General features: G+C 39.4%; 6 protein-coding genes across 6 annotated transcripts in view; 2 read left to right on the top strand and 4 right to left on the bottom strand.

Moving 5' to 3' along the window:
- Positions 1–5,694, bottom strand: part of LOC134189461 (uncharacterized) — a 6,534-nt gene extending 840 nt beyond the window's left edge. The window contains exons 1-21 of the mRNA XM_062657736.1: positions 5,611–5,694; positions 5,449–5,543; positions 4,667–4,723; positions 4,505–4,592; positions 3,869–4,051; positions 3,603–3,713; positions 3,428–3,545; positions 3,263–3,370; positions 2,753–2,948; positions 2,161–2,694; positions 1,801–2,100; positions 1,639–1,699; positions 1,473–1,524; positions 1,375–1,411; positions 1,178–1,316; positions 1,049–1,113; positions 889–975; positions 607–831; positions 480–542; positions 211–262; positions 1–55 (exon numbers count right to left, since the gene is read on the bottom strand). The exon at positions 1–55 is cut by the window's left edge and continues 93 nt beyond it. Coding sequence (XP_062513720.1) covers positions 1–55; positions 211–262; positions 480–542; positions 607–831; positions 889–975; positions 1,049–1,113; positions 1,178–1,316; positions 1,375–1,411; positions 1,473–1,524; positions 1,639–1,699; positions 1,801–2,100; positions 2,161–2,694; positions 2,753–2,948; positions 3,263–3,370; positions 3,428–3,545; positions 3,603–3,713; positions 3,869–4,051; positions 4,505–4,592; positions 4,667–4,723; positions 5,449–5,543; positions 5,611–5,655 — 2,671 coding nt within the window. The 5' untranslated portion in view covers positions 5,656–5,694. The remainder of the gene's footprint in view (positions 56–210; positions 263–479; positions 543–606; positions 832–888; positions 976–1,048; positions 1,114–1,177; positions 1,317–1,374; positions 1,412–1,472; positions 1,525–1,638; positions 1,700–1,800; positions 2,101–2,160; positions 2,695–2,752; positions 2,949–3,262; positions 3,371–3,427; positions 3,546–3,602; positions 3,714–3,868; positions 4,052–4,504; positions 4,593–4,666; positions 4,724–5,448; positions 5,544–5,610) is intronic.
- Positions 5,695–5,869: 175 nt separating this feature from the next.
- LOC134189853 (N-acetylglucosamine-6-phosphate deacetylase-like) lies at positions 5,870–8,810 on the top strand. The gene is made up of 9 exons (XM_062658248.1): positions 5,870–6,139; positions 6,489–6,625; positions 6,771–6,825; positions 7,085–7,315; positions 7,380–7,468; positions 7,775–7,925; positions 8,004–8,136; positions 8,443–8,489; positions 8,552–8,810. Exons 1-9 carry the CDS (start codon positions 5,929–5,931, stop codon positions 8,734–8,736), a joined length of 1,239 nt encoding a protein of 412 aa, XP_062514232.1. The 5' UTR covers positions 5,870–5,928; the 3' UTR covers positions 8,737–8,810.
- A 64-nt stretch (positions 8,811–8,874) lies between these two features.
- LOC134189854 (uncharacterized) lies at positions 8,875–10,473 on the bottom strand. The gene is made up of 9 exons (XM_062658249.1): positions 10,322–10,473; positions 10,180–10,251; positions 10,005–10,108; positions 9,838–9,900; positions 9,617–9,763; positions 9,481–9,549; positions 9,261–9,407; positions 9,086–9,200; positions 8,875–9,015 (listed from the first exon to the last, which is right to left on the bottom strand). The coding sequence occupies exons 1-9, from the start codon at positions 10,376–10,378 to the stop codon at positions 8,950–8,952; spliced, it is 840 nt and encodes a 279-aa protein (XP_062514233.1). The 5' UTR covers positions 10,379–10,473; the 3' UTR covers positions 8,875–8,949.
- A 105-nt stretch (positions 10,474–10,578) lies between these two features.
- On the bottom strand, positions 10,579–13,752 carry LOC134190383 (integrin alpha-8-like). The gene has a single exon (XM_062658836.1). The coding sequence runs from the start codon at positions 13,738–13,740 to the stop codon at positions 10,795–10,797; it is 2,946 nt and encodes a 981-aa protein (XP_062514820.1). The 5' UTR covers positions 13,741–13,752; the 3' UTR covers positions 10,579–10,794.
- Positions 13,753–14,380: 628 nt separating this feature from the next.
- On the top strand, positions 14,381–18,433 carry LOC134189731 (glucosamine-6-phosphate isomerase 1-like). Its single transcript, XM_062658098.1, has 4 exons — positions 14,381–14,518; positions 15,826–16,110; positions 16,218–16,402; positions 18,033–18,433. Exons 1-4 carry the CDS (start codon positions 14,395–14,397, stop codon positions 18,285–18,287), a joined length of 849 nt encoding a protein of 282 aa, XP_062514082.1. The 5' UTR covers positions 14,381–14,394; the 3' UTR covers positions 18,288–18,433.
- LOC134189730 (uncharacterized) lies at positions 18,426–23,915 on the bottom strand. The gene is made up of 12 exons (XM_062658097.1): positions 23,238–23,915; positions 22,950–23,134; positions 22,793–22,894; positions 22,381–22,480; positions 22,064–22,306; positions 21,762–21,873; positions 21,489–21,685; positions 21,082–21,231; positions 20,571–20,767; positions 19,087–20,407; positions 18,878–18,965; positions 18,426–18,561 (listed from the first exon to the last, which is right to left on the bottom strand). Exons 1-12 carry the CDS (start codon positions 23,823–23,825, stop codon positions 18,530–18,532), a joined length of 3,315 nt encoding a protein of 1,104 aa, XP_062514081.1. The 5' UTR covers positions 23,826–23,915; the 3' UTR covers positions 18,426–18,529.
- Positions 23,916–24,597: the final 682 nt, after the last annotated feature.

The following is a 24,597-nucleotide window of genomic DNA, read 5'->3' as shown; positions in this document are numbered from 1 at the left end:
CACGTGAGTAAAATTCACGCACAACGTAGCGTGGGGAGGCGCCGCTGAGGAGACTCTGAAATGTATATCTACTGTAGTTGGAGTACTAAATGAGTATGATTAAATAATTAATTTAGTCTTTTGTACAAATCTCCACGTAACTTAATAGTAAAAATAAACTATGGTCGCTATACCAATCAATCACTATGATGTCCTAGCTGCACTACTTACAGCAGTTGTAAAGGCCTTTTTTGCTTTCCGCTCCCTGTAGCCCTTCCAAGCTCTGCAAAAAGTGAATCATATTAACAGAAAATCATAAAACGTAAATAAAATCTAGACGTTTTCACAACAAACTGTAATAATACATATATTTCACATTGAACTTAGACAACAGTATAAACTCTATAGGGGTGTCCGGGCTTGCCCAAATTGTCTGTGGACATGATTGAGACAAGAGCTGTGCAAGTACGAAAACGTCCAAGAACGACATTATTACATACCGTTGAATAGCAACAGCTGCTTTAGACTTTATCTCCTTTGGCACGACGTCTGGATGAAATAGTCTGCAAAATAATTCATGTTGGTTACGCCCTTACATGGAGACATGTGTGTAGGCAAAACTTGTACTTATAAATATCCCAGTGGGGTTTCACAGAATTTATTGATTTCATGCGCTTGTGGTAATTTCTTGCTTGCTGCTGCATCAACTTCTTGGACCCTTTCTCCCGATCAGCCTGTTTTTGTGTTATTCCTTTCTGATGCTCTACAGTCCACGCTTTATCCACAATTTTGCCTCGTACAGCGATATTAGTCTCAATTTGCCTTTTCCGAGCTAGAAAGCCTCTAAAGTTCCTATTGAAATACCAGAACATTACTTTATTTGCACTAATTTAGACTACGTTAAAGAACCTTTGCAAAACTGAAGCTGCCTTTTCTTTTCTTTCTTTGTCTCTTTGCTTCCGCTGTTTATCCCCTACTTGGTATTCTCGAAAGATTCTACAACAGCATATAATACATTACAATAAACAACATATGCACTCATTACAATGAATTCAAAGCAGCAGATCACCTCTGAATGTCTACTGCAGCCTTTGCTTCCCGCCTCCGTGTAATTCCATCAGTATCTAGTAGATCCTTCCAAAAACGTCATAATGATTTATTAGCATTAAACCTATTAATTGGCACTCATTTTACTAACCACATCAAGACCCACCCACTGGTACCGCTCATTTTCTGCTCGAAGACTTTTTAGAGATGTACAAGATTTGACTAGAGATGATTCTAGTTGACTTCTAGATGAAGAGGGACGACTACTAACCGCTGATGAAGGTCGCATCCTAAGACACAATGAGCTACAGCATGCGCGCAGCCATACATTTCTAAACACTAATTTACCTTTGTATAACATCAGAAGATTTCTCATCCCCATCCACTACAATGAGAGCAACATATAAACTGCAGCAGCATGATGCTACATACAATACAACTCATACCAACAATGTGAGGAATTTTTGTCTTTGACAAGGAATAATTCTTATCATTTCCCTTCACAAACAGAACATTAACTTAAACAACAACACTGCATAGCAGTTAAAGTGAGAAGTACGAACAAAACAACTGCTTGTACTACACTAAAACAGTTATAGGCGCATGCACTACCTTCACACTGTCCATGTCTGTACAAGATGACAATGACCGAGAGCTTCCACAACGTTGTTGCCTGGTTCAATAGAACAAACAGCAATATTATAACATTATACATATTTTATACAAGAACAAAATACCACTGCTACAGTGACTAAGCATAATCAGAAAACTAACATTTCTCTTTTTGTTAGCTTGACGTGTTTCACTTTCATAGTTGACTGCAACATCTCAGCCTTAGTTTTTGTCATTTCAACTGGTCTAGGTTTGATTCTGGTAGTTGGCTTTACAGGTGTTGTATGCAGTCGAGGAGACAATTGCTGTGCTGGAACTGTATGTGCTTTGACTATTCTCTTCATATATGTGGAACCTCCAACTCCATCAGCAGTCCAACGATAGCTTCCTGTCTCCCTAGATCGCCAATTTGATCTGGCTGTTTGTCCTTTCTTTTGACCAGTAGTTGGTTTTTCATCTGGTCTATACACAAAACAACCATTAGAATTGCTACAATTCAACATCACACTGCCTCGACTTCACTTCTTCGTCTCTGTCTCACTAGATGCAATTTCACTGCAGACAGAACCAGCCTTGGGAGTTGAAGGTGGAACACGATGTTGCTCATCCTCAACAGTAGTTTCTACTATAGGTTCACCGTCTACTAAAGTTATGGATATTGACACAGGCGAGCTGCATTCTGGAGATGGACTATGCTCAGCAGAAAACGTAGCCGAATCCATGGCATCATCAGGCAGAAATACACCAGGAAATGATTCAGTTACTTCAACCATCGACTCACCCAATCCTGAAGTTTCTGCTTCTGAAACAAATGATGTTGAAGCATCTACCACTTGATTGAGTTGGTTCTGTAAAGTTGTAGCGTGAACAGGTACTGTACCATCTTGCAGGTGTTTATCTTTCTCATCAATAAATACTTGAGTACCCTCTACATGCGTCAATGATTTTTCACTTAATTTCATTCTCTTTTCCAGAAGCTGTTCACCAATCTGACTGGCCATTTTGTAGACAATACCAGCTTTTAGACTATGTCGAGCATTGTATCTTTTTTGCAATCTACATATACAAACATTGTCAGAGCCATAACCTTTACCCGTATTGCTATAATCATTACCTTGAGAACTCTATATCTGCTAATGTCAATTTGTCAGGAAAAGTTTGCAATTTCAGTTCTTGAAACTTCTGTCTCACAACAGGTGAATGTTCCTTTATTTGATGAGAAGGACACGATATAGATGTGACATGACAAGTGTGCTCAACCAAACTTCCAGATATGTCACCACAGCTGTAACACAACTGCTCTGTTGTCGCTAGTACAACACAACCCCAATTTCAGGTTTTCTAATGGTATAAATAAATAGAGTGCATTTTGTTACACGTATTTAGAACAACTTATGTGATTAGGTTTCTCCTCTAGCATACCCTTTATCAATTACAAGTTGAGCAAATTACTAGTTTCATCTTACAAGCAAGTATAGTGTAAATTCTAACTCCCAAAAACAGGTAAAAAACAGCATCTGTGTTCACTCTAGTGTGAGTTGCATAAGATCAACAATTTGCATTATCATTGAATGACACAGAACCACACCATATATCACACATCACCCCAAAACATTACCATTACCTGGTGCATAAACAGTTTGTTTGTGTGCATCTGCCATTTGAGTGTAGTTATTACTGCCTACACTCATCTCTTTGTCTTCATCTACACTTGTCAGAGTTCTCTCATTACCTGTTAAATATCATCATAGAACTATAGTGACATACAGCTGCCCATCCTCTTGCAAACCTAGTGATTGCTCTTTCAAATGTTTGAGATAAAAAGAAGTAAAACCCTCATCATCATCACTATTACTAGACAACAAAGCTGCTTCATCTCTGCGCATCTTGTTCAGAGTCACTAAAACCTGTGACAAAGAAATTGCAGCAAATGATCATGAACTCATAATGCTTATTGCATTCACTTCAGGTGTTAGTAGTGTTCTTGGCTTTGTACTTGAGGCATGACTAGATCCTTGCAAAGCACTCTGGACAGTAAGAGTTTCATTTAGTGTCTCTGGACTCTGTAATCTGCCCTGTAACAACCCAATCAGTAAGAACACAACAAACACACGCCCCACATGCATATAGACAAACAACAAACAAACACAGAGACAGTAATCTATCCATTTTACTTGTACCTTAATTGACTTAATCACCAGCTTAGCTAACTTAGCATGTCTATACTTACCCTGGTAATCTTGGGTCGCCTTGTAAGATGCGTCATTTGAGAAGGGCTTGTGGCAAAATCTGTTCCCCTCAGCAACTCTTGTGATGTGGTAGAGTTTAGTGGAGAAGAATTGCATTGTAAAGATGACACTTTTTGCTGTCTTACATGTAATTTCAACTTTGCAGATTTAGCACCTTTGAATCGCTAAATAAAACAGATGCTAACGCATTTTACACCTAACTTATTGTCCCTAACTATTATACTCTATCTGCATTTTGTCCCTGCCTTGGCTAGGTGTTATGATAATATTATTAGTTCACAAACGCCAGTTATAGTTGCATTTTGTCTTCTAAATTAAGTAAGCAATTATGTAGAAAAAGATCAAAAATCCCTTAATTAAATCAATTTCAGACAGTAGACATAAATGAAAGATTGTCAATGTTACAGCCAGTTCCAGAGTCAACTAGGTAATCTATCTGATTTCATTCTGTCTGCTAATTAACTAACACACATAACAGTCATGTTTGTGGTACACAATGTTAAACTTTGTAATATCAGAAATTCATCTTTTATAAAAAATGTTTTTGTTTACTTGATGTTTATGCATATAACCAATACTGTGTGTTTATGTTACACACACTACATGCATCTACTCACTGTTGTTGTGTTCCAGTAACTCTTATTAGAATGAAACCAAAGATAAACTCGATTGATATCTTCCAATTGTTTTTCAGGTGTTCTTGTGCTACATACAATAGATAACAATTGCTTCGTTGCCAAGATAAATTATTGAAGCCAATACAATACAGGTGTACTTACAGAGCAGTTTCATACAACATCTTGAGAAGAAGACAATAGAATGTTCGAGCACTTCGTCTACACAATTCAGTACAATTTCATTCAAGAGCTTGTCAAATTAATCATTTAATTAAAATTGAATTAACTATACATTAGTACAAATGTAACAGTCTGCCACAGCTTGCAATAACTTTCGCTTAACTCAGTTTAGTAAAGTTGCTGAAATTGTATTGCTTCCATTGAATATGCAGTAATTATTGTGAGATATATGTTTACATTTCACCAAAACTTTGCTGCTGTAAAGCCTGAAAGTTTCACTGATAGTTATGAATGACAAGCATTTTGCTACACATAGCATGCAAATAGTTAGAGCCAATACAGACAGTACGTATACACATCGCATGCATGTATACAGTATAGTATGTGTACCCATGACTCTCACAACAAACTGATTAATTAATTAATAATTAATTAATTAATTGACATAGCCACAAGTTAAGAAATCTCAAAGTTCTTCATATATCCTAACACACAATTTTCAAAAATCTTTAAATACGTTCTATACTGTAAAATGGGATGCACTAACGCAAACATGCTGAGCCACTAGCAATTGTTCAGTCCACACTCTGCCAAAATATCTAAGAAATATGTTATGTAGACTATAATCTTTTTGTCAACTTCACTGTCAAATTTCCTTATTAATTAATTAATTAAAATTGGTAATCATTTTCTTTTCCTACACTAGAGCAAACACTCATCCGTACGGCAATTCCAAAACTCGTGCAACGTAAGTAGACACTCACTTTCGTCCGAAAGGAAGGCGTTTGAGATCTTCGGTGGTTGCAAAGTGTTGGTCGAGAGCGCGCACCATTTCGGAAAATTCTGAACGTCGCATCAACTGGAGAACAAAGAAACAATTATTAGCAATTACGACGATGTTGCGTGGATAACTGAAAACGTATTGCCTGATTGTTTCGTAGAACTTCGATGTCGCGTTGTTCGGTACCCATGTCACTGCTCAGTAAACACAACCACAAGTATCTAACGCGCTCTCTATTTGGAAGCCCGAGGCAATAGAATACCAGGATGTTGGCATGTTGTAATCACTAGATTGGCTGTGCGTTCGGTACTGTACGTGCACGTAGAATAGAAGTATGTAACTTGTGCTGGGGTGTACGTTATATCTTTGATTACTTAGGCACGGTTCGGAAAAAATCCAAAACACTCATGCACAAGTAGGTATACGGGGAATTGCATTGGACTTCCGCCGGGTGTCATCCGATATGGCCGATGATACCACACTTTATCGTTTCACAAATTGCCGTATATTACGTCAAGGAAAGCTCCTGGACACAGACGAGGCCTTATGGATACGCGGAGGCCGCGTCCAGGACCCTAGGCGTCTGTTCTGGGACGAGAAACGAGAAGCTGATGTTGATATCGACTGTGGAGGATTAATAGCATCTCCTGGATTTATTGATGTTCAAATAAACGGTATTGTATTTTAGTAGGAGTGGGTAGAAATTATTTAATTATTACTTAACCCTTCAGCTACCGCTTAAATGTCAATAAATAAGATAATAAATAGCAGAGGGTGTCTAGCAGTGTGGCTGCTAGAATATTGACAGCGTTCTTTCTACTGTAGGTGAGTTTGTTGAGGTTTCTAATTAAACTTGATGGTTACTTAGATATTGCATGTTTAGTTAAATTTTCAGTGATACAGGTTAACTTATGATTTTGTGCTCAGTTTAGATAACGACTTGTAGGTAACTGTCTTAGGCTATTTTTTCCGTTTTGTATATTTTCATTTATAGAACATGATTCTAAACGCAGTCTGTTGTAGGTGCTGCAGGTTACGACTTTACATCAGGTAGCAACACTAAGGAGGCTTTACAATCTGTTGCCAGATTGATTGTAAAGCATGGTGTTACTGCTTTCTGTCCAACAATTGTGTCGTCTTTGCCCAGTGTATATCACAAGGTAAATGTCACTACATTTGTTCAGGAATTGATAGTTTTGTGGTTTAAGGCCAGCAGTAACCACCATTTCATACATGTATAGCATGGGTTTCTGCTGGTTGTTAAGGCAATATATATAGCCATTTTGGAATGTTCTATTGTTATAGGTATTGCCCCAGATAGTACAGTATGAAAGTCAGTTTGGTGAAGCAAGGATGCTTGGTCAGTTATGTGTAGTTTGTATTGTTAATTATTAAGGTATTTTTGCAAACACCTATTTTAATGTGATTTACTCTCTTTCTGTTTGTTGGTGAGACTGTCACCATCCTGTCTAGTCTCACATAGCCAGACCCTCTCACACTCCGTCGGTGACACATTTATTCTTATGTACAGTAGTGGACAATGCACCCAGTTCTGTATCTGTCTGTGAATTATACATTCGTACAGGTCACTAATTAAAGTCATGGTGTCAACGTGTTAGGGGCTCATCTCGAAGGACCCTTCATCAGCAAGACTAAATGTGGTGCTCATAGTGAACACGCTATCAGAGATGGAACTGAATCACCTATAACATATCAAGAAATTCTCAGTTGTTATGGCTCACTAGATCGTGTCAGAATCATCACTCTTGCCCCTGAAGTTTGCAATAAGCATGAAATTGTCCACAGACTGTCAACAAGAGAAGGCAAAAACAAGATCGTTGTATCATTAGGTGGGTATGAGTGAGCAGAAAGTTGACAGTTGAGACAGCTGTGTGTCATATGTTTTCCACTTAGGTCACAGTGAAGCAGGCCTCAATTTAGCAAATAAAACAGTCGAGCAGGGAGCAAGATTTATTACTCATTTGTTTAATGCTATGCTTCCTGTAAAGCTTTTCTACGTGTTCAGCACACTGCAGTTGTTTGCTTTAAGTTTGTGCATGCATGTGTGTGTGTGTGTGTGTGTGTGTGTGTGTGTGTGTGTGTGTGTGTGTGCACGCTTAATTAAGTATTTGTCTATCTTTCTGTCAGCTGGTCTAGACGTTTGTTTATTGATCTGTTGTTAGTCTGTCTCTGCTTGTCATTTGCTTTGCCCTTCAATTTTGATGTCTATAGAGTTTGCGATTTCATTCATCTGTTTTTCCATTGTTTATCTACCAGTTTATGTTATTAGCGCACTTTGTTGCTTCTAGTTTCACCATCGTGATCCTGGTATAGTAGGTCTTCTGACCAGAGATAAGGATAAAAATTCAAAAGACTGCATCGTTTATTATGGCATTATATCAGATGGTGTACACACTGAGCCTGCTGCTTTGAGAATTGCCCATAGAGCCTGTCCAAAAGGTACATGACACAAGACAATTAGGATTCGAACATATGGAATCATTGATGTCTAAAGTGCTTCATTGTGTCTCAACACAGGGATTGTGCTAGTGACAGATGCTATTGCAGCTATGGGACTAGGAAACGGAAGGCACAGGTTGGGTAATCAAGAAATCATTGTTGAAGATAGCTGTCGTGCTTCTGTTGTGGGACAAACGACACTTGCAGGAAGGTAACATATACAGGCTACATAGGCAAAACATTAATTCTGCAGTTGTTATAACCAGATGTATGTGATTTGCCTTTCTTCAAGTAATGCTAACTCTAACTGATGTTTTGTGAGACTTCAAATGAATGGTATTATTAAAAGATAAAATTGCACTGTATTATTGAAAGTGCATAAAATGATAAATTATCATTTTAAGTCGTCTTGCAGATACAGTTTAACTATACTTGCAAGAATAGTAATCTGTACTGATCACACATTTGACTTGTGATATTAATGTGGCAAAGATCACATTTTTGTTACTGTATTTAGTGTGACTACTATGGACATGTGTGTTCGACATTTCCAAGAAGCAACAGGTTGCAATTTTGTCTTAGTTACCACGTGTTTACTTGCAAAGTTGTTTTATATATATGCCTAGAGTGCTCAATTGTAGAAACTCTTGAGGCAGCTACACTACATCCTGCTCAGCTTCTAGGTGAAGAATCTGATATAGGAACTTTGAACTTTGGGTCCAGGGCAGACTTTGTACTCTTGGATAGTTCACTGGAAGTTCAACGGACATATATAGGTGGACAGTGTGTTTATGATCGAGAAAGTAAATGATAATTAGCAACACTATATGTTCATGTGTGCGTATTAAGGCACACAATAGATGACACAAACTGATATTTATAGTAATATTTATAATGATTTCTGCTAATCTCTGTATGATATAATGTCTATATAGTTTGCCAATGCAAACACTTTAATGATTGACATGTTTTATGTTACACCATGGTACCTTCAATCTTTGTTGTCTTTGTTCTCTGATTCTCATCAAATTGAATTTGATTCCTTTGATGGGAAGTGGATGGTCATTGGGCTAGCAGTTGACCGAACAGACTATACAGTCACATACATTGCTGTAATCAGTTAATTCAATGTGAGTGTATGGTACGATTTGTTAGCTAACTCTAGGCCGTTGATTCTTCAAGATTGGCATTGCTGTTGAAGCTCTTGATGCTGGAGGTGTGCAAGGTGCAGGAGAGTAGCAACGCTGTGGCAGTCTGGCACTATGTCTAGCCGTCCTATACAACAACCAGTTAGCTGCATATCTTCTCGTTAACTCTAGATAGATCCATATGTACCTTATTTGCTGTTGAACTGACTTTACAGTGACCAGTTCCTGTGTTTCTAAGGCTCCTAGTAACCGAGTATTGTGGGCAGCTGCAGTGTGATGACCATGAAAGGATTGATCTTGGACAATTGCCCGTTTGCCTTGTCGTGGCTTAAAACTAAAAAATATTACGAGTTCTAGGCAAGCAAATTACACATTTCTTTTTTGTGAATGAACACATCAGGCCATACCTCATAAAGCAGTCATATCCTGATGAGAAGGCTTCGTTAGCTTTGATTCTCGATTGAGCATTCAGTATCCTGTCAGTTCCATCCATTGCATTCGTATGCATATACGTTGCATGGTTGATATTGATCAATTTAATACCTGAGATCAGGATGGTTGACTGACAAGAGATGTGACATCTCAAATTCACTTATCGTTCTTGATGAGTGCAGAGAGAGTGTACTAGAATCAGTGTTTCTGCGTCTTTCTTTTCTTCTTTCTACTCGCTTAGCCTGACGCCCTCGCCAGCTTTACGTGAATTGTCATAAAATGACAAGTCAGTCACACTAGAAATCACAACTAACATCAAGACGTCTATACACCTCCAAAGCTGTTTCTTTCTTTCGAGATAAGCTTGCTGTACAGATGCAGAAGGATATTTGCAACTGAAAATGAATAACACAATAAATAGATGGATAGATCACGATTTTGTTGCTAATCTTTGCAACGTGTTTGTAGTCGTGAGTGACCAGCCTAATCAAAGAATTACTCAATAACGGTGACCAAATCCGATGTGGGCGTGGCTTCTTTTAGAAATTTGTCTGCTCCACAACTGTCAGTTGTTGAGCTCTGGCAGAGCCTTGGCCAGGTGTTCTACCAACAGCATGTTAGCAAATTAAAGCAACGTACACAAACCCGAAGTCTACATGCTGGTTTGTTGTTACCGTTTCCTGTTGCCTTTTTGGTCTACTCAACTGCTTTGCAAAAGACTGGTAGCTTGCTTTCTTGGTGCTTTCCTTTAATTAATATAATTCATAGCATATCGATCTATACGTACTGTGTTTGAAATCACAGATTTGTTCTCACCGAAATGTTGGCTGACTTCGAGTTTAAGGGTTGATCGATATCATCAGCACTATCCATATTCTAGAGTTCAATCACTGACTTTGTGCTTATAAATTAGATGTGCAACACACGGGCAGGAACAAAAGTTACCATATGGTCATGATCAGCTGGTGGGTTAGTCAATTCACGTGATACGTTGATATTATTAAATTAATTACCTGATATAAATGCATATTCTAGTGTGCAAATGTGATCGTAATAGAAACAACACTCTCGGAAACACTACAATTCTGTATAAATCAAGTTCTTTGTATCAGTATAGCATGTTTCATACTTAATGATCCAAACTCTAGAATGATATACGAACTTGTCCATCGCTTAGTGTACGAGTAGCAAAGATATGTATGATTAATGCAAGGGCTACCGTTAAATGTGGTCATCAGTATGTGTATATATGCATATACGAGGTAAAGTCACTGCTTCCTGTCAGTCACTCAGCACTTTTCATCAACTGGTGCACAATTTTTATCTTGTTCTTCCAACTCTGTCATTTCATACTCTTCTAGATACATCTGGCTTTTCCGCTTCTCCTCCTTAAGTTTTTCTTTGGTATTCCTCTTGAAGAAACCAACTTTCCACATTACACCAACTGTGACAGTAACGATAAGCAACGAACCAACTACAGCAACGACATAAGCCCATACAGGCAAGCTGCTGCTTTGTTGTTCTAATGCACCATGTGACACCGAGGTAGAGACTACAATATGGTCTGAGGCAACTCCTATGATAGCAGGAGCATTCACAGGCATAACATGAGCAACAATGGAAAGTTTCAGATCTTCAAATCCAAATTCTCGTGACAATAGAGTTGCTTCCCAAAGTCTTGTGGTGATAACTACACCAGCTTCACTACCTGCATACATGTCATTCAGATGACAAGTCAGTACAGTGCAATGGATTAAATCAGTTTCACACTCTCTTTTGAGAGACTCGATGACCTCTTGTCCAGTTGTTTGTGTGGCATTACTCACCAGTTGGTCAAGAATCTCAACATCAAATGATGACTGAACAGAAGTGCCGATAGCTGCTTGACTCTTCGGTTCATAATTTTTCTGTCTATGCTCAGAGTTCACCTGAGAAATTGTTGCAATAGCACGAGGATTAATAACGTACTCATCCTCACAATAAACATTGCCAGCTTCATCAATGTTCATCACGTATAAGAGAGGGAAACCTTGAGCTGTGTGTGTAGGTAGAGCTACAAAAAGAGAAGCCTCAGGCACTACCGAAGGACCACTATTTGAAGCAAACATAGTGTAATTCACGTGATTCCCAATTTCAGTTTCTACATTTGGAAACCGAGAAAAGTTCTTCTGCAGTAGGTATTGATCTGGGTTGCTCACTCCTTCCAAAAGAAAGTCTGCTTCAGCTCCCACGGGTACATACATCCGTGCAATATTGTCACTGAGAGTAGAACTTAGTTCTATGTTGGAACTGCTAACTGAGAACTGCACATTCAAACTAATTAACGAGAGTGGAATGTGCACCGTGCTCATTACTATTTCCACAATATGGGTAGTGCCAGACTTGAGTGGGTCACCAAGGTCACACTCTACCAAAGTTTCATCGTGACCTTTATCTTGGATGCAGTATGAGTTAACAGATGAGATGACTACCTGAATAAGTGAAAGCACACTTGGTGTGGTAACAACCAACTTACTCTCGTATGCGTCTTCTCCCTGATTAGTGATCATTGCTCGAAAAGTGATTGTAGTCTTGGCTCTAATAATATACACTGAACCCGGAAGCAAGTCCAAAACAGCTACATCAACAAGTCGAAGATCTGGTATGCACAAGTTATCTGAACCACACTCTGGACGAAAATGTATAAATGCTCTAGCTAAATTTTTCTTTTGTGACGGTAGGGTGTGATTGATGACTGGAGGAAGAGGCTGATAAAGGCTTACATTAGACAATTGTGTTTTATGTCCAGATGGCAAAGAGTACTTGAACAAGACCTCCACCGGTGTTGTCCTGTCTCGGATATTTTTAAGGATAAAAGCAGTCAATTCTTGACAAACTTGTCTTGAACCCTTGTAGTTTGGAAGATGAAATATGCCAACTGCACGCCGATGACCAGTACTATTAAAAAATGCCCGAGATTTCAGTCCAAGACTCTTCTTTCGCTGATCTAGTATAACACGATAATTGATTCTGTTCAGAGACGAAGGCACGTCAGTGACAACACGAACACATACATTTACAACGACGCATGTGTATAATTCTCCAGAAGTACCAAAACATGTCTGCGGGAAATTGTTTGTGATTAAGTTTGGACTCAATGTAACTCTACCTTTGATAGATACAACAGGACGAGTTCGAAGCAATGTAATTTCCTCTGACAAGTAAGAGCCAACAACTAGATCAGGATATCCGTTGCCATCTGCATCAAAAGCTCCAGCCATTGAGGCCCCAAATGCCATCGAAACTGGCCTCTTATGTGCCACACTGGATGCTGATATAATCTGTGATGCTTGTCTTACAAGACCATCTTGAGATCCAAAATGAATATAAATTGTTCCTAATAGATGATCTTCACCACCATATGGAGCACTAATGGCCACATCATTGTAGCCATCCTTGTTGACATCACCGAGCAGCACAATTGCATGGCCAAAGCGCCCAAACGGAATACTTCCTGTCAGTTCTATGTTTGCAGTTCCAAACCGTCCATTCAAGTTCTTAAATACTGAAACATGCCCAATTTCTGGCCGAAAGTCAGAGTAAGTCGGTCCAGCAACCAATAGATCATCTAATCCATCTCCAGTAGTGTCAGCCGCCAATACGGTGTGACCAAAGTATGATCCGCTGTAGCGTCCATACACAGTAAAAGACTTCAGCAATTGAATCGTTTGTTTTTCCACGTCTTGCGAGAACACATTGACTCTTCCATATTGACCAGCTGCATTCCAATGTGGCACACCAACAGCATACTGTACAATAGACTCATTAGTTTCAGAAACAAACTGTCCAACACTAAGACTATAACCCTGGAGCCTGACCCTATGTGTGTTGTTCATTGACCCACTTGTTGTTCTTGTCAGTTCCCCAACATCAAAATAATTAATTTCCTGACTAAACACAGCTCCTAACCAAACGTCTGTTCCCGGGGCTCCCATAATCAACGTCTTGTCATTGTTGCCAAGAGCAACCGCTATCCCTGCCTCACAGTCTCCATGAGACAAGACAGTCTCTTGGGCTTCATCCTGGTTACGTTGGCAAGGCTTGTAGACTCCTTCAACAGCAAAGTGTTGAGAGTAAACAACGCATCGACCAATAGTCTCCCACTGTTTACCATCCTTTGTTACAGTAGTCTGTAAATGTCGATGAGCACAGGCAGCAAATCGACCAGTCGAACCAGAAACTACAGAAACACCCATCCATTCTGTAGTCTGATTGAAATTACTGCCCGGTCTGTCTCGTGGTACATAAGCTGGTAAGCAGTTCTCTCCTCTTTCTGCAACAAGAGGACAAAGATATACAGCACCTCGGTGCTTGACACCGTGCCATGTCCGACGAGGTGCTCCAACAATGATTCGAGGCTCCTTCATGTAATCTCGATGAAATGCAAGAGAAAAGCCAAAATAAGAGCTGCCCTCCGCTGGAGTGTTGGCAATACCCGCCGTTCGTTTCAGAACGTGCTTTGTATCCACATTGAAAGAGCACACACCAACACACTCGAACAAGAGCCCCAAACAAACACTCCACACAAATAACACACAACGCATTATTCAATGTCACGCAGACTTCTCAAGCAAAGTCACACTGTCAACCGCTTCGATGTTCTCGGAATGACCGCTCCTCACCCTCCCTAACAAGAATAAACCGACAGACCAGCAACCCACATGGCACAGTTGCTGCCCTAATGGAATGCAGTGACCGAAACTGCAGGGAGCCCATTGTTTACACTCTACTCCGTCTAGTGCGTCTCCCAACCTCGCTACCAAGCAACAGGTTTCTTCCTCACCAAGGTGCGTGCTATTACACTACAGCATATGTTAATATTAACTACCCTTGTGGTTGACTTGTTTGACATGAGACTCGTTATTTTGCCGAGCTATGACGACGCCAGCACGTGGGCTGCTAAGTACATCAAGGCAAGGATCAATGAATTCAAGCCCGGTCCTGAGAAACACTTCGTACTCGGACTACCGACAGGTACGATAATAATGCGTGGGCTGTTGTGCAGGAGACTGTCATCGGTAGACATGAGAGTGTACATAAGCAGACGTTCCGCAAATGGCAGATTGTGCGAGACGATGCAAGCGCACGTAGCAGCTAATGTTTCTAGGGTTCTAGTTTGTACAGTTTCAGTCTGCTGCGTTTAGAGCTAATTTCAACATCTTAGTTGCATGCTAAATGACACGTGTAGTAAGGTGTACAGTACACGTACACTTACAAGACTAAGGTACTGTAAGATACCTATGATTGCCTGACCATTTCTGGTTGGCAATGCCATATCATACAGATTGTTTGTATTGTACAGTGTGTTGAGAGATGACACGTGCGACTGATTTACATGTGATGGTGTCATCCGCTCTTCAGCAGTTCTTAGTGTTGTATCTCTGCACTAGGACTGAAGTATACCTTGCTGGGTTTTCATATTACTGAAAAATGCACAGAAACAGACAGCTAGACAGACAGACGGACTGACAGACAGATTGTTTTATTGAATTTAATTAAACTTTGAAAGATACAACCAGGACCTAATGGATTAAAAACTGAATAGCCATAACTCTAAATTTGTCTACCTCTACTTGACCACGTGAGAGACGAGCTATTTTTCGTAAGATCACTTGGTTGTTACATGGCTGTAATAGAACAGAAACTCATCGTCGTCTTCAGTCAGTTAGAAATCTCCAACAGCTTTTGCCAGTTCTTACAGACAGATAGACAGACAGACAGACAAACTGTGTAGATTTGCTAGAACTAGTAAATTAGATTTAGACTCTTATTACAAACAATTGGTAGCTCATTAATTGCTTGCTGTTAGCGGCCTTAGGTCGCTGGACAATATTTAGCCTGTACTAGCAGTTGCAATATGCAAATATATGTATTGACAGACAGACAGACAGACAGACAGACAGACAGATGAAGCAGGAAGACCTAATGCTGCAGAATTTTTGGACTTTGGAGGAAAAGATTCTCTGTACAATTACAGAAGTGTAATGTTCAAGTTATATCAGAGGCCTGACTCTCTCAGCACTCAATTTTTTCCTCATTAGTCTTAGTCATATATAAGTGTTTTAGTTTGCTGTAATGTTAGCTTTCGATGAACATTAGTCTACTTGTATTACTGTAGTTCTTTGCAGAATTGTATCATAGTTTGATGTAAGAAATAAAAGACAGACAGACAGACAAAGGATATTGATCAAACAGCAGCAGCAGTTTGAATATAAATAGGCATAGGAAAGGTGGGACAGAAATATAATAACCAAGGTTTTTGCTTGAATTGTGTATTCCAGGATCTACTCCTAAAGGATGCTACAAAAAGCTAGTCGAGTTCCACAAGAGTGGTGAACTATCATTCAAGTATGTTACAACATTCAATATGGATGAGTACGTGGGCTTGCCACGAGATCATCCAGAAAGCTACCACTCTTTCATGTTGGAAAACCTTTTCAAACACATTGATATCAACCCACAAAATGTTCACATGCTTGATGGAAATGCACCAGATTTGATTGCAGAATGCGATGCATATGAAGAAAAGATCAAAAAAGCCGGAGGAATCCATCTCTTTCTAGGAGGTGAGCAATACAATATAGTCAATTATAGATTTAGTTTTAGAGCAATCTTTAATATATATATATATATATATATATATATATATATATATATATATTTATGTCAACAGGAATTGGGCCTGATGGCCATATTGCATTTAATGAGCCAGGATCTTCCCTTTCGTCACGCACTCGAGTAAAGACATTGGCAAAAGATACTATAGAGGCCAATTCTCGTTTCTTTGGTGGTGATGTTAGCAAAGTGCCTACACAAGCATTGACAGTAGGCGTAGCAACAGTTATGGATGCTTATGAGGTAAGAGCTAGTTGCTCTAACTGAACATACTTGTTTGTGACATTAGATTATCATAATAACTTTTTGTAATCTTCTCAAATACTTTTATTAAGCTAGAGCGTAAAAGAAGGACACCACAATAAGTGGTGGACTGCTTCGCGAGAAGCTCACTCTAAACGGGCTGTATTGACTTCCGGTCTGTCTGTCGGTATGTTTGTACCTATGTTTCTATGTTTGTAACTATCTATGTTTGTTTGTAAGCGTGTGTCACGCTCGGGGAGTTTGTTGAGCCAATCAGCAATCGTTTTGGGACGCGAAACGTAGGTGACGTAATACTAGCTTGTCAGCGTGAATCACTCTCAGGAATTGGCAGAGCCAATCAGCAGACCTTTGGCACATCAACAATGGGTGACGTAACAATCCCGCGCATTATGACAGAAAAGCCGAGATGTCGTAAACCTCCATTTTACGGTCAAACTGTCGTCAAACTGAGAAGCGCAGAGTAAAGATCAGGTAATAGTTGTATGCGTTTGTTACTTTTTACAAAAGAATCGCAAAACAAATGAATTTATCGTTCTTCAAGAAGCCAAGCTAGGGTCCCATGGGAACATGCATCTAGCTCTAGGCACCGTTGCATGCGCACCACCTGTGACCAGAATGTCATCCGCGATCTTCAAGAGAGAAATATGTTCTTTGTAGGACTGATGATTGAACGTCTTGCAAGAATGATTCGTAGGAAACGTTGACGCTGCTTTCTTCTGGATCCGGTTGCTAGATGTACATGCATGTCGCTTCACAGTATTTTCTATGCAGCTAGGAGACGTACATCGATCTCTAGCTACAACGAAATAGCGGAACGAAAGATGGCGACGATTCAATAAAAGTATGATAATGATTTGATAGTCCATTGCAATAGTTAATTAATTTATTAACTTCCAGTGATACAAGAGCGCTATACATGCATAATTGAGACATAGCGTAGATAACAAGTCCGCTCCGTGCAAGAGTTGCGTAGCTGTGTGAATTCGAAGTAGTGTGAGACATTGATGCTATTTAGTTAATTATCTTTAATCACATTGATAAACCAATGTGTTTTCAAAGAATTACCGTTTACATTCTAGCAACAATTAAGGTAATGATTAATTAATGATAACGACAATAAATAAACAAAATTTAATAAAATTTACATTAATATTTACAATAAATACACACACACGGACGGACGGACGGGGACACACACACACACACACACACACACACACACACACAACGTCACTTCTGTCATTTGTGCTGAATTCGAAGTGTAGTGTGGAACATTGATAATATTTAGTTAATTATCTTTAATCACGTTGACGCATCCCTCTGTTTTTAAAGAATTATACATTCTAGCAACAAGCTAATGAATTAATAATGATAATGACAATAAATAGACATTTACAAAATTAATAAAATTTACATTAATATTCACAATAAATACACACGTGACACATGCGTGTGCGCGCGCACACACACACACACACACACACACACACACACAACAAGCACCTAGATGCAAATATATACGCTCGTAGCTGTAAAGCGACAGTGTAAACACAGCTTCATTTACTAGTTTATTTATTTATTTATTTATTTATTTGGAACTACTTGATAGGTCATGATAATGATTACTGGTGCACATAAGGCATTTGCCTTGTACAAAGCCATTGAAGAAGGTGTCAGTCACATGTGGACTGTATCCGCCTTTCAACAACATCAGCGAACTATATTTGTGTGTGATGAAGATGCTACTCTCGAATTGCGTGTGAAGACAGTCAAATATTTTAAGGGTCTCATGGATTTACACAATAAGCTATTGGAAGAAAAGGACGGAGATGATGAACCATCAAGCAAGAAGGAAGGCAAATAGACAATATATTATCTATGCCAAGACTCCAGCTGCTTTACTTATGTGTAAAATATTTAATTGAAAGAATGATGTGTTGTTATGCATATAATCATACATCTATTGTGCAGGCAATTCCTCGAGATACCAAAATGTCGCTTGAAAATATAAAAGAAATTGCTAGCTGCTAAATGTCACTATTATTGCTACCTGTTGCAATTCTACTCGTTTTTTGAATTGACCTTCCTCTGTGACCGCTGCTGCCATCATCCATTTACTTGTTCTCCAGTCTGAACTCCTGAAGTACAATTGAATAACGAGTCTAGCTGTTTCTCAAACTGTCTAAGCTACCCATGCCTACAATATGTAGATATCAAGAGTGAGTGGTCTAGACTGTAATGCGTTTGGGTGGCCTTAGATGTTTGAGTTGATGCTGTGACATTGGGCTGGATATGAAATTAGGGTAACTGTTCTTGCCACTGTTTACGTATACATGTATGCCAACAATGTTTGCTAGCATATCCAGATTTAATACAATTTTGAATCAGCTTTGTTTGCCAAACTTAACTTCAATTATTTAGGTGCACATCACTCTAGTGATTAATTATCATTACCTGGGTGAGTGTAGTTGTAGACTTGTTTGAGCTTAGTGATCATTTTCCTTTTGACCATATTCCGCATACCAAACTTGCCCATATTTTTCTACAAGAAAGACATCAATATTGCAACAGCTAGTCGTTTACTCTAGACAGTCAAGATCCCATCAAAACACCACATAGAGAATGTTCATAGGTTTTGATGACCTCTTGAGGGTACTAATTACTTTCAAAATAGGTGTTGCCATGTTGTCATAATCAGGCATTGGAGTGACACGTTTAGTTTTCGGGTGTTTGGGATTGCAAGGAGTGACAGGATGTTGATTGCCGACATCACACTGTTGAGAGTCAATAAGACCAGCTTTGGCAAGTATGTCTTCTTCAGGTAAGCAACGAGCAAACAGTTCATCTTCATCATCACACATGTCCACTTCGATAGGATCAATGTGCTGTGGTGGTATTTGTCTCACTGCCGTTTCATCACTGATTTCAATTCCATTGTTACAAAGATCCACAACGCTTGAAGCAGTTATGAACGGTTTTGTTTTCATAGAGATTTGGTCATTAAAACGAGCTGCAAAATTTTCAGTATCCGCAGAAACTACTAAGAAGTCTTCTAGGCTTTCACCAAATGGATTATGGGTGCAGGATGCTTTGTTAAGGTCACCATGAGGAATGACTTGCTTGATTGGGTGAGAGCTATCAGGAGTACTGCAATGTTGTACATCAAATAGAACTGAAGATTGCCTGTGGCTGTTTTGGCCAGCATTCTCAGGCACACTGTCACTGCTAATCCAGTCATAGTACACTTCTTCACAGTCAGAATAACTGCCATTATGACAATCCTGGTTGTCTTGAAGACTGTCCCAAGGCTTGGAGTTTGTTGCTTCTTCTAACTCTTTATCTGCGCCAGTGTTGAAATGTTTCTCTGAGTTCCTTGACACTATTGGTGTTTCTGGTACGTAGCAAGGAGTTTTGATGTCTGATAAATGAAATCGACAATCAGAAACACTCATGTCACAAACAGGAACGTCACTTAATCCTTCAATGCTACTGTGTACATCTCTGTCAGTCTGTCCTCCATGCTTATGACAAGGAAGTGGAGATGCAGAAATAAAATGGTCATCTAAAGGCAGTTCCAGAGACACAAAAGGTGACTCACAAACAGCTTGTTCCAATTGATTTTCGTTTGATGGTAGAGACTGAGGAGATGGTGAGGATGGTAACTGACCATCTCTGTCATTGGCTCTACCGCCAGGCTCTAAAATTTGTAGAGATGGAGAGGCATCAAGTAGTTCATTAGGTAGCTCTTCAGGTTCATGATGTTCATTTGTCACGTCTGCTACAAATTGCAAAGAACAAGAGTGATGAAACTTGTCCTTTTTAATTGAGGAAGCTTTGGCAATCTGTTCTGATGTCTGAACCTCTCTGTTAGTGTCATTAAGCTGGTGTGATGTAGTCGTTGTTCGAAAAGCATTATGCAGAGGTGATAACATTGAGAATGAATTCCTCATGACATACATATCTTGAAGCCCTGGCAACTGGAATCTAAAGCAGGTGAATTAAGACACAGACATGGTCATATAAGAATCTGATTATCTTGTCACACAACTAGACATACAGACAACACATGCACGATATATGCTCAGCGGAAAAATTGAATAAGTGTGTTCAAATTTATCATTGGCATGCGATATAGCACATTAGAGACCTGTTAGCTAGCCAGTAGATTTCTTCAGAATTGTCTTGTTGCCATGTACAGCTGCCAGTGTAGATGTAATGCATCATTGCCATGACGGCATCTTTACTAAAATTATCCAAACATACAGTGGCTCGTCTTCGTACAGCTAGTCTATCAATCTGTCCGCTGCTGAAGTTGGCATCACCATCATTATGATCACCAAAGATCTAACCAAAAAACATGTTCACGCCTGCCTTAGAAGGTAGCCTTGCTCCCAGGCATTATTCATGTTGCTTCAAAACAAAGTGCTGCCATTCTTCCCTTCAATTGAGAAGCCAAAATGAAGCCCAAGGCAAGCACATGTTTTAGAAAAGCATGCATAGAAACTGCCTGGAAACAAAGTACCGTCTCTTCTACTAGGATTGAAGTAACAAGTATAATTTAACAGCATGTGAATCACAACAGTACTGTACTGTACAAATACTTACTAAGACAATCAACTTTTTACACAGTTTATGACAATTTGATAATATGAGTTAACCTTAGCAAACACGGGTGATCTTGCAGCAAGAAAGACTTGGTGAGCATAAATGTGGCAATTGTCTCTTGCAATAAGCGTGACGTCACTGAGAACGGAAGAATTAATCAGTAAACTAAAGTGCTGCAATACTTCTTCATACGAATATTTGTCCTAGTCAACAACAGCAAATAACATGTAGACACATCAACCATCTAAACAACCAGCTCTATTGCCTCGGCAGCTGAGAATATGACAATATTCCCAAATCCTCCTGGTCCAGTCAGTCATCAAAGTCTTCTGTCTGTTAGTTCTCCATCTGTCCATCTGTCAGTCTTTCTGTTACATTCAGCTTAAAACCATGCGACTAGACTCAACTATATTATGATTAAATATTAGAATACAATGATTACAAGACAATAGTTGGTTACTGAAGTTTGTGTTTCCTTTTCCATGACGACTTGAGTTTTACAATCATTCTGTTCATGTGGGGGAGATAATTCTATGACAAATCCTTGACTCTGTTTGTAGCCTGGTGGTTCAGGCTCTGCACCTTTATCATTACCATCGTCCTTTGTCTGGTGTTGCGTGACTGGCAAATTTCCATAATTTCCACAACTTAAACACTCTTTGATTGCATGTTCAAATAAACAACAAAAACATTATAGTCAAAGACAGGTACATACCCATCCAGACACACCTACCAAACTGTGTTCTGACATGATTAGGGATCTCAATCAGTCCATCTACATAATATTGTTCCACTGTTGATTCTGAAAGTCGACATGATGTCAGTGACCAAAAGTTTTTGCAAGACTACACAAACAATAACAATTAATAATTTATGTGTCAGCCAAAAGTCAGCTAATTTGATTGTTGGTTTTTCAATGGGTATAAACCTGTGTGTGTGTGTGTGTGTGTGTGTGTGTGCGCACACGCGCGTGCGTGCAGTCAAGTGTCAGTCCTAGCTGGCAGTGCACTATGCAGATAGAAATGTAAAACGTGCCTTGTTGTTGCAGCCAACTGCAATAGGCTGTTCGTATGTGTTGGCATTAGGACAAAGATCAGACAATTCCACTCTAAGTAATTCTTCTCCACATTGGTCACTCGTCTCCGAGTAAGAAACAGTACTTTCTCTTAGTTCAGTTCCACCTTGATTTTCTTGCACGCAATTCACTACGGCCATCTGTTTTGAAATTGTGCTGACAGCATACGCTGGTGTTGGATTTATCTCCTGACTTTCATCAAACTACAGAAAATCATCCATTAGTTAAAACAACTGTTGCAAGCTACTCTACAAGAGCCTATAATTGCTGTATTTACTTCTGGAATGAGTATTTGTCCTGCTTTTGCTGATATTATATCATCTACTTGTTCCTTGCTGCGTAGCAACAATGATGGTATTTGCTCAACATTTCTAAGGCTAGAAAAACAATGAATAACAGTCAGCACAACTATTACAAAATGCTAAGCAGATATTCACATACAGTATAATTGCAACATCTTGTTAATTAAGTAATGCATGAAAACACAGTAGCACATATCAGGATGACATTGCAAGTACTACTTCCACTATCAAATGGCCAGATCGACTGTCAAAAAGTTGTGTTTCCATTATGACAGTATGTAAACATGCAGTCATTTTGTTTTTCTAATATTTACTCAACATGATAAGACTGGACAAACACCTGTGCTGCACATAATCGTATTTCTTCCAAACTACAAATAAGATCACCTTGTTCGAGTCTGTTTCTTTGGTTTTAGTTTTCCATCTTGATTCCCTTCAGACAGTGAAACAGACAATGCCATGGCCAAAAGTAGATCGTCATCCATTCCTCTAACACAGTGACAGCCCATAAACTAAAACCATCAAAAAACCATAAATATTCTACCGTTTTGGTTGCAGTTTTTGCGTCTTATTTTTCTCAGTGCATGGCCTTGCCTTCTTGCATCCTCTTTCTTGTGGCAAAATTGCCTCTTTCTTCCAGCACTCTTTCACATCATTGATGATTTTCACCAATTCCGATGGGGGAACAGAATGTCTTGAACCACATACCTTAAGATGGCTGGCTATATGCTAACAAATTCACAAACTAACAAATTAGTCTGGCATGACTTGAAACATGCAATTAGCACATGCAATATTATTAGCTTCGATCATCTAGCTTCACTAATCTCACCCTCTCTTGCCTGAATAGGTGTCCACATAGAGGGCAAATAACTTGTTCTCGTTTTCTGTTCTCTTTTTGCTGCCCCAGATCACTCTGATCGCAGCAACGATTGATGTGCTGTTGTCTCCTCACACAATTAAACTTGGAGAGATCTTTTCCACACAGATCACAGATAAATGTATTGCCTGCTGTCACATCGCTCCTAGTTTGTAGTAAACCCTCAGATTCATCAATGGCGGAAAGTTCACTGTTGCCATTGTCACCATGCGCTTTCAGGAAATTTTCTGCAGGTGACATTGAAAAATGTGTGAGGTGCGTAAAAGCAACAATGTCTTTGCTGTCTGCAACAATCTCTTTGGCATCATCATTTGTTGTCTTTTCAGAGTTAGTTGTGCATTCCAAACAAGAAACAGTTGCCTCCTGTTCTTTCTTTATTTCCTTCTTGTCCTTCGGCAGCCTCAAGCAAACAACACGTCGTGGTTTTTTTGGTTTGCTGGTAACTCTAAAGTCTTCCTCCAATATGTCTTGTAGTGGTCTTCTTGACGATATCTGCTCTTGCAAGTTTCCTTCTTTCCTAGACCGTTTCAACTTTTCCATAGCTAAATGAGCTGATTGACAAAGTAAAACGTCCCTATCAGTTGTCCTGAATGCTGACTTCTGTTCGCGTAATAATTTCAAATTGTTCCCGCTCGATGAACACCCGTATGTTTACCTACCTTGCATTCCAGACTGCAGTTCGTTGTTGCAACCAGATGTAAATTTTTTAGCTAGAGGAGATGCCAAAGCGTTTTAATTAATCAAGAAATCGCAAATTTCTTTTTAAAGTAATTAATTTAAAGCAGATCTTGCCACTAAAATGACAAGAATATGAGTTGTATCGAAACTACGTACTAGCTAGACATAGAGTCGCTTCTCAAATGTTTGTATTAAGTCTGTATGGAAGAAAAGTTATAAAACGAAATATTCTTTCACTTTGGATATCAAAAGTGTGTCACTAGACGTCGAATTTTGTAGAGCAGCGTCTAGCAATTGTTCTGTTCCGGTGTCATTGTGCCGAGATTGTTTGCGCATGCGCAAAATAAAAACGTCAGCTTCATACAAGCGCAATACAACACACACACACACACACACACACACACACACACACACACACACACACACACACACACACACACACACACACACACACACACACACACAACACACACACACACCACACACACACACACACACACACCACACACACACACACACACACACACACACACACACACACACACACACACACCACACACACACACACACACACACACCACACACACACACACACACACACACGCACGCACACACACACCACACACGCACGCAC

This window comes from Corticium candelabrum, chromosome 14 (genome assembly GCF_963422355.1).
Source record: "Corticium candelabrum chromosome 14, ooCorCand1.1, whole genome shotgun sequence".
NCBI lineage: Eukaryota > Metazoa > Porifera > Homoscleromorpha > Homosclerophorida > Plakinidae > Corticium > Corticium candelabrum.
The sequence above is the reverse complement of the archived record's forward strand: the minus strand, read 5'-3'. Positions and strand labels throughout refer to the sequence as shown.